This window comes from Prionailurus bengalensis, chromosome D2 (genome assembly GCF_016509475.1).
Source record: "Prionailurus bengalensis isolate Pbe53 chromosome D2, Fcat_Pben_1.1_paternal_pri, whole genome shotgun sequence".
NCBI classification, from domain to species: Eukaryota; Metazoa; Chordata; class Mammalia; order Carnivora; family Felidae; genus Prionailurus; species Prionailurus bengalensis.
In genome coordinates this window covers 24058130-24066702 of record NC_057351.1, presented here as the reverse complement: position 1 = coordinate 24066702, position 8573 = coordinate 24058130, and the positions used below count along the sequence as shown (strand labels likewise).

The window sequence follows — 8573 nt, the reverse complement described above, 5'->3', positions numbered from 1 at the left end:
GACAACTCTGTTTTCAAGAAAGGCATTGGTTTTTTCAGGGTTTTTTGTTTTTGTTTGTGTTTGGAAACTTAAGGATCAGTGCATTTGCAACGGTTGGCTCTTTCAGTTTTTTGATCAGAATAAGTTCAAGTGCCTAAAAGTAGAGACCATAGTACATCTCTGTATTCAACTGCCACATTCCCCCTTCCTTCCTCACTCTCCTCCCCAGCACAGTACAGAACTCTGTAAACACCTTCGGAGTTTTTATTGTCTCTACCTCCTTGTTTTCTCACTGACTCCCTCCAGGAAGGATACTGTGGGGTTGACTTCTCCTATTACAGGGCCTATTAGTATGCTGGCTTTGTGCCAACCCAGTTACTCCATCCATAACACAGTCTGGAGAGCCCAAGAACTCAAATTCTGCCTTCACCCCGGGGAGGGGTGTATGTCCCTGACAGTCGTGCAGCCCTTGCCCGTTGAAAGCCCTGACCTCAGCTTTCCTCTCCTCAGAAATGCCAAAGAAAAGAGATGAAGTTGGCGAAGGTGACCTGTTTCTGCTCTAGTGGGCGGAACCAGGCTTTCAATCCTCAAAGAGTTGTTCCCCTTCCGGAACGGGCTTTTCCTGAGAGAATGATGTAGCGACCAAGAGCACTGTACTTGGAGTCAGAAGATCCGGTTTCAAGTTTGGATTCCACCACTCATCACTTTAGGCAAGTCACGTTAGCTTTCTTATTACCTACCGCAGAGTGGCTGGCTTGAAGTGAATGTACCTAGACTTCGTTCCCTTATTACTCTTTTAAAAAGAAGAAAAAGAAGAAGGTGGTTACAGGAAGTATCTACTGACCGGTTTCCAGCAGCGGTTCAGGGACGGCCTCCCAGGACTGGCCCCAGGCACCCTCCCGGGAGCCTGCCCAGCCTCGCTGCGATTATTGGTTGCCCTGCCCCAGTCAACCCCAGGCCCACCGCGGCCCTGACACCCAGCTCGGAAGTGGGGTGTGAGTTGTTAGAAAGCTCCGAATAATTCCAGAGGGTCAGTCACTCCCACTTACTGTAAAGTGCTTGCCAGACGGGCCAGGCAAGCCCACCTCTCCTCGGTGGGGCCCCCTTCCCCAAAGTCAGCCTCCTCCTTCGGGAACGTAGCAGCCGAGGACCGCAAAGCTCCCCTACGCGCGGGCCGTCCCCAGCCTGAGTCCTGCCCTCCGCGCACAGCTCTGCCTGCACTCGGGCGTCCAGGAGCTCCCCCTCCGGGCGGCGCGAGGTGACCGCCGGCAGGGTTGGCAGCAGCGCCCACTGCGGGGCGGCCCCGAAGACTAGCCCGCCCGCCAGCCCATGTGCGTGGAGAGGAGCGAAGCTCTAGCAGTCGCCGGGCCCGCGCCTGCTGCGTGTGGGTGCCTCACCTCGGAGGCCGGCGGGGGCCGTAACCCGAGTCCCGCTGCCAGGAACTACATTTGCATAATTTGGCTCCCCCCCCCCTTTCGGATTCAAGGCTGGAGATGCGAGTCGGGCTCCCCTCCGAGGCGTCGTCTTGCCGGTGGTCAGCGCGGGGGCCGCGGGACCGGCCCGAGCGCAGGCGGAGCGGGCTGGCGCACGTGGTAAGAGCGCAGCTTTCTTTCTTTTTCTTTTTTACGAAATGGGACTTTGCACGTTTATGCCGAGGGTGGGGTATCTACAAGGGCGCCAACCTCGCCGCGATTTTCTTTCTTTCTCTTTTTATCTCCAATTGGAAAAGAGCGCACAGTGAGAGTGACAAACTTTACCAAAATTTTACTGGGCGTTTGAAGTCCGGAAGGTGGCCGGCCGCCGGAGAAGATTTCACGGCGGGCAGGGGGAAACGTGACCCTTGGGTGGAGAAGCAGAGCCCGCTCCCAGTCGCCCCCGGACCCTGACGGCCGCGCGCGGGGCCGGGTGAGAGCGGGCCGGCTGCGGCGGCGGCCGCGGCAGGTGAGCGGTGGCGGGAGAGCCGCCTGCAGCGCCGCGCTTCCTCCACGGCGTGGCGTCGTGGCTCTCGCCCGCGCGGGCCCCCACGAGGCTGCGGCCGTCCCGGGCCGGGGGCGGGAAAGGGCCGGGCCGGGCCAGGCCCTAGAGGCTGCCCCCGCTCTCCATCCCAGGTCGTGGTGGCTTTGGGCGGTACAGAGAGCCAGGCAGGAGGCGGTGCGCCGGCTCGGGCACCTGGGACCAGCCTTCCGCGGAGCCCGGGCCAAGCCCGGAGCGCTCCGGCTATGGACCGGGAGGCAGGAGCGGTGCGGGCAGCGAGCCAGAACCCACCGCTGTCTGGACCTCTGAAAAGTTTTAAAAAATTGCTTTGAGAACTAACCAGAAAGGTTTCCATCGGGGTCAGTGTTTTTTGTTTGTTTTTTTGTTTGTTTTTTTGTTTTTACTCGAAAAGGGAAACGCGTGTGGGGTCATGGCGGCCTGAAATTGGCATTAGCGACGCTGTTTGCTGTCCCTCAGGACCTCGCTGAGCTCACCGAGGTGGCTCTTGGCGAGGCAAAGCAAGAAGATTCTTCCAAATGTGCGTGTTGTGGAGTAGGGCTCGGGTGAGGGCAGGGCGCACTTCCCGAGAGTGTAGGCTTTCGGGGGTCGGGGGTCGCGGTGGCGGCCATACGGCCGGAGAAGGTGAGGGGGAGTGTCTTGGCAGAGCATCCTGTCGGGCAAAGCCCAGCGCCCGCTCGGCGGGGCGGGCGCCCCGGCGCGCTGTCAACAGGGAGGTGTGTAGCGTAAGGTGTGCGAGTGGGTGTGTGAAGAAGGCAGCGGGGGCGGGAGTGTGTGTAGCGGAAGTGGAGCGTGTGTGAGTGTAGCAGTGTGTGTGTGTGTGTGCGTGCGTGGCGGGGCAGGGTGAGTGTCCAAGCCTCCATCTGGACGCCCCCACACAGCCGACCGCCCAGACGCGCCGGGAAGGGCGCCCGCTCCGCGCAGCAGCTGAAGGGGGGTGGGGAGCGCGCGGGCAGAGGAAGGGGGGTGTCTCCGGCTGAGGATTTCTCTCGAAGCTCGCCGCAGTTATTCTGTTCTTCCTAGGGTGTACCCCCACCAGCCCCCAAGGTGCCCGAAATACTTAAACAAACAAACAACCCCAAACCTGTTCCGTTTTCGCTCCTGTATAAATAGAACAGACTTTCCAAAAAAGCAATACCGCATTCACTCTTATCACCAGCCACTTCTTTCCACCAAGTAATTCAGAAAAAAGCAGTCAGCTTCCGTGAATGCATGCAGCTTTTTTTTTTTTTTTTCTTCGCTGCCTCCTTTTGCTTGCGGTTTTGAGTTGCCAAGAAAGTGAGTAGGGGTTTGACTGTAGTGTCTCGGCTCCGCTCGGTTTCTTTCCGAAGTTTAATTTTCCGGAATGGCTCCCAAACAAGGGCTGGGGAGGCGGAGCCGCCGGCACCGGATCTTCGCCTTTTTTGGAAAGCCTCGGAGAACCGGAATTCCTCCCCGCTCCGGGAGGCAGCGCCGCAGCTAGGACCCGCGCGCTCTTCCCCCGTGGCCTGAGCCGGACTCGCGGGGCGCCGACTCCCCGCTAGGCTCGGCGCCCTGGACCGGACTGCGGCTCGGCCTGCGCGTCCTAGACCCCCGCGATTCCCCGCGGTCTGAGAGCCGGGAGTCGCGAGCCCGGCGGAGTCCGCGCTGCCGAGACCGTATGCAAATCGGCCATGTGACGGCAAGAAGCCGCCTGGCCCAGCCCTGTTCCTCAGTCCATATATGGGCAGCGACGTCACGGGCATTGAGAACCTGCCCATAAATACTTACAGCAACACTTTCCGTCTAACCGAGAGAGCAGCAATTGATTAATAGCTCGGCGAGGGGACACACTGACTGTTATAATAACACTACACCAGCAACTCCTGGCTTCCCAGCCGGAACACAGGAGAAGAGTCAGTGGCAAATAGTCATTTTTCTTCTTAGAAAAACAGCAACTTGTTTTGCTAGTTTTATTTCTGTTGGATTTTTTTTTTTTGTGGTTGCTTTTAAGTGTGGAGGGCAAAAGGAGGTACCAACTTAGACTCAGTCCAATCCCTCTCCAAAACGGCTTCTCTGACACTCCAGGTAGAGAGGGAGTTGGGTCTCCAGGTTGTGCGAGGAGCAAATGATGACCGCCAAGGCCGTAGACAAAATCCCAGTAACTCTCAGTGGTTTTGTGCACCAGCTGTCTGACAACATCTATCCGGTGGAGGACCTCGCCGCCACGTCGGTGACCATCTTCCCCAATGCCGAACTGGGAGGCCCCTTTGATCAGATGAACGGAGTGGCCGGAGGTAAGCCCCATGTCCCCTTCGCGGGCCGGGACCCAAGCGGCTCGAAAGTGGTGGGTGGGGTACGGTGCGTGTGCAGGACTTGGAGGAGAGGGTTGGGTGCGAGGTAGGTGGTGTTGACTGAACGGGATGCAGGAGGAGCCCGCGGGAGCAAGGACCAGATCGCTGGAGCTGGGCGCGCGGGCAGATGCACCAGGTCGTCAGCGAGCGGGCGGGCGTGCGCCGCGGCGCGCCCAGCCCCCTGCGGGCGCAGGGATAAGAGTAGAAGAGGTGCCCCAGCAGGCTTGTGCTGGCCCTTGGGCCGGCGGAATCTCGGCCTTTCCTCTCCCGGGGCAGGGACAAAGTGACGGGAAAGTTCGGGGCTCCGGAGGAGAGCTGAGAGCCGAGCGGCGGCGAAGCGCCAGAGGAAAGCGTCCGCCGCTCCCTCCCGGGCAGACCCGACCCGGGGAAAATCTCCGAGCGCGTTCCGGGTGCGGCCAGAAGGAGCGCCCCCACCTGCGCGCCGCCCGCCAAGTTGAGGGGGTTGGCGAGGCGGGAAGGAGGAGGAGGAGGTGGAGGGCGGGCAACGGCGGGAAGCAGCCCCCCGGTGGCGAAGGAGGCCCGCGGGGGCACCGGAGCCGCTGGTTTCCTTGGCGATGCAGTGGAAAGTGGTCTCCCGCGGCCCCCGCTCCTTCCTCGAAGCTCCGCCACCGGCCTCGGGCTAGGGCGTGCGGGTGTTGGGCATGGCCGGGAAGGTTGGAAGGGAAAGGAAACCTATAGATTCCTTCCACTGCAGAGCCCCATACCCTCCAGCAGCCGTCAGCTGTAGCGCAGCGGGAGAGGGAGGGACGGAAGCGCCGGGGATGGGGAGCATCCAGGAAATCTCTGATCTCTTTCTCAGGCTCCCCTCTTGGGCGGCACTGGCTGGGATCAGTCTTCTGGTTAGGGTCTGCCCTGGAGCCCCAGCCGTGGGACCCCCAGGCAAAGGAGAGGCAGAGAAGTTCCAGGCAGATGGGGAATTTTTAATATTGTTGTTGCTATTATTGGGTGTTTTTATTGGGGAGGAGAGCCACAGATGGTTGTGTGGGGGGGTTGGGAGTAGTTCATCCTGCTTTTCTGGAGGTAGTTTGAGTCCTAGACTGTCATTGGCTGCCACAGTGGGATCCTGGGTTACCCTCTTCTTACTGTCCCCTAGGCTTCAATTTTTCCACCTGTTGGGCTTTGCCCCAGCTCTACTATGCTAGAATCCTGGGCTTTGGGAATGGACCTGTGTGAGAGTGGGTGAGAAGGGATTCTTGGCTGCATTCTCATTGCTCCACCTCCATTCTTTCTTTTCCCTCCCCAGATGGCATGATCAACATTGACATGACTGGAGAGAAGAGGTCCTTGGATCTCCCATATCCCAGCAGCTTTGCTCCTGTCTCTGCACCTAGAAACCAGACCTTCACGTACATGGGCAAGTTCTCCATTGACCCCCAGTACCCTGGTGCCAGCTGCTACCCAGAAGGCATCATCAATATTGTGAGTGCAGGCATCCTGCAAGGGGTTACCTCCCCAGCTTCGACCACAGCCTCGTCCAGCGTCACCTCTGCCTCCCCCAACCCACTGGCCACAGGACCCCTGGGTGTGTGCACCATGTCTCAGACCCAGCCTGACCTGGACCATCTCTACTCTCCACCGCCACCACCTCCTCCTTATTCTGGCTGCGCAGGAGACCTCTACCAGGACCCCTCGGCATTCCTGTCAGCAGCCACCACCTCCACATCCTCCTCCCTGGCCTACCCACCGCCTCCTTCCTACCCCTCCCCTAAGCCAGCCACGGACCCGGGTCTCTTTCCCATGATCCCGGACTATCCTGGATTCTTCCCATCACAGTGCCAGAGAGACCTACATGGTACAGCTGGCCCAGACCGCAAACCCTTTCCCTGCCCCCTGGACTCCTTGCGAGTCCCTCCTCCACTCACTCCGCTCTCCACCATTCGCAACTTTACCCTGGCAGGTCCCAGTGCTGGGGCCGCGGGGCCAGGGGCCAGTGGAGGCAGTGAGGGACCCCGGCTGCCCGGCAGCAGCTCGGCAGCAGCCGCTGCCGCCGCCTATAACCCGCACCACCTGCCGCTGCGGCCCATTCTGAGGCCTCGCAAGTACCCCAACAGGCCTAGCAAGACCCCAGTGCATGAGAGACCCTACCCGTGCCCAGCAGAAGGCTGTGACCGGCGCTTCTCCCGCTCTGATGAGCTGACCAGACACATCCGCATCCACACGGGACACAAACCCTTCCAGTGTCGGATTTGCATGCGCAACTTCAGCCGCAGTGACCATCTCACTACTCACATCCGCACCCACACTGGAGAGAAGCCCTTTGCCTGTGACTACTGCGGCCGCAAGTTTGCCCGGAGTGACGAGAGGAAGCGCCACACCAAGATCCACCTGAGACAGAAGGAGCGCAAAAGCAGTGCGCCTTCCTCATCCGTGCCAGCTGCCTCCGCAGCCTCTTGCACTGGAGGCACGCAGGCTGGGGGGGCCCTGTGCAGCAGCAACAGTGGCACTATCGGCGGCGGGTCCCTCGCCCCTTGCTCCTCTCGGACCCGGACACCTTGAATGAGACTCAGGCTGACACACCAGCTCCTTGAGGCCCCGGAGGCCCTTCGTCCACTGGTCCACTTCAACTGCACAACAAACACTACCACCCTTTCCTGCCCCCCTCTCCCTTCCTGGGCGAAGGGCCTTGGTGGAGCCCAGCACTGCCCCCTTTTCACTTAGAAACAGGTCCTTCCTAAAACTTAGCCCACTTTAGTGTCTCTTAGGTGGGTTGACTATCACCCTAAGATAATGGGGAGGTGCAGAAGGGTGTTGGGTGGGGTCCCTGGCCTAGAGGGCTGAGGCCTGACCCTGCTTTAAAGGGTTGTTTGACTAGGTTTTGCTTCCCTTCTCTCATATCTTGTCCCATTACAGGTTTTGACTCTGGATGTCAGAGTTGATTTGAGACTTTTTCTACAATAGTAGGTTGGGAGATGCTGATCCCTTCAGGTGGGGGCAGCAAAAAGAAGCAAAGCTGATGTGCACTTTATGGCTTGGGACTGATTTGGGGATGCTGTACAGTGAATGAAGCATGGCCTTTATGCTGCATTCTGTGGCCCTAGAACAGTGAATCAAAGCTTATCTAGTCGTTCCAACCCTTTAAGCAATATGTATTATAAACTCAGAGAACGGAAGTGCAATGTGATGGGAGGGACATAGCAATATCTGCTCCTTTTTGAGTTGTTTGAGAAGTGTAAAGACTATTTTTTCAGTGTATATCCACTCAGATTTTGTGTATTTTTGATGTGCACTGTTCTCCAAGTTCTGAACCTTCGGGAAAAAAAGCATTTATGATCTCCTGAAATGAGTCAGAGATTAACTTATTTAAAGGGGATGTACATATATTCTCTGAAACTAGGATGCATGCAGTTGTGTTGGAAGTGTCCTTGGTGCCTTGTGTGATGTAGACAATGTTAAAGGGTCTGCATGTAAATGGGTTGCCTTACTATGGAAAAAAAAAAATCACTCCCTGGGTTTAGTATGGCTGTATATTTCTGCCTATTAATATTTGGATTTTTTTTTTTTAGAAAGTATATTTTTGTATGCTCTGTTTTGTGACTTAAAAGTGTTACCTTTGTAGTTGAATTGCAGATAAGAATGTAAATAATATTACTGGAGCTGACTTGTTTGGTTATTAGCTCTTAATAGTTGTGGAAATAGAAATGATTTATTCTAACGCAAAACCACTAACCGAAATTCAGATAATGGATGGTTTATGACTATAGTGTAAATAAATACTTTTCAACAATATTTTTGCTGCAGAAATCGTTGATGAAAGATTTACTTGGTGGGAGTTCAAAAGTTATCCAGTGCTTTGACCAAGCTAGGATCTCCCAGGTTTTCTTTGCTGGCCTTTCAACACCAGCCCTCTCACCCCCCAAGCAATCTCCATTCATAATCAAATGCTAGCGTCCGGGGATTTCCCCCATGCATTAGTGTAAAAGTGGGGAGGCGTTGTTTTGACTCATTGTTCCGTCCTCTCTAACAGCCTATAGCTTCTCTCGACTCCTGAGTGGGCTCCGGAAAATAAATACTTACAAACAAGTGCCCACTCGGAGACTACACATTTGTGGCTGCTTTCAGAACTCTGACCAAGGCCAGGAACTCAGACGAGATGTGGCTTTGTGGAAAGTGTGGTGGCGTGGTCAAGCTGGAAATGACTTTTAGGTTCCAGGATTAGTCTCATGACCACAGAAAACTTTTTGAAAAATGCTATCGCCTCTTCAGATCAAAAATGCACTCAGACACTGCTGAAAACAGCATTCATGGTTTGCCAAAGGAATTACCCCAGGA

At 56.5% G+C, this 8573-nt stretch overlaps 1 protein-coding gene across 2 annotated transcripts; it reads left to right on the top strand.

Annotated features, from left to right (window-relative positions):
• Positions 1 to 1331: 1331 nt before the first annotated feature.
• EGR2 (early growth response 2) lies at positions 1332 to 8030 on the top strand. Of its 2 annotated transcripts, none has more exons than XM_043596440.1 (3): positions 1332 to 1571; positions 4118 to 4226; positions 5548 to 8030. In XM_043596440.1, the coding sequence occupies exons 1-3, from the start codon at positions 1473 to 1475 to the stop codon at positions 6798 to 6800; spliced, it is 1461 nt and encodes a 486-aa protein (XP_043452375.1). In that variant the 5' UTR covers positions 1332 to 1472; the 3' UTR covers positions 6801 to 8030. The 2 variants fall into 2 exon arrangements, with proteins under 2 accessions (XP_043452375.1, XP_043452376.1); XM_043596441.1 differs by lacking the exon at positions 1332 to 1571 and adding an exon at positions 3520 to 4017.
• Positions 8031 to 8573: the final 543 nt, after the last annotated feature.

What these genes read in the sequence shown, in the direction of transcription:
- EGR2 (XM_043596440.1), top strand. Translation starts at nt 1,473, where the DNA reads ATGCGAGTCGGGCTCCCCTCCGAGGCGTCGTCTTGCCGGTGGTCAGCG. An exon ending in GGAGCGGGCTGGCGCACGTG is followed by an intron (nt 1,572 to 4,117) that starts GTAAGAGCGCAG and finishes TTTGTGCACCAG; the next exon opens with CTGTCTGACAACATCTATCC. An exon ending in GATGAACGGAGTGGCCGGAG is followed by an intron (nt 4,227 to 5,547) that starts GTAAGCCCCATG and finishes TTCCCTCCCCAG; the next exon opens with ATGGCATGATCAACATTGAC.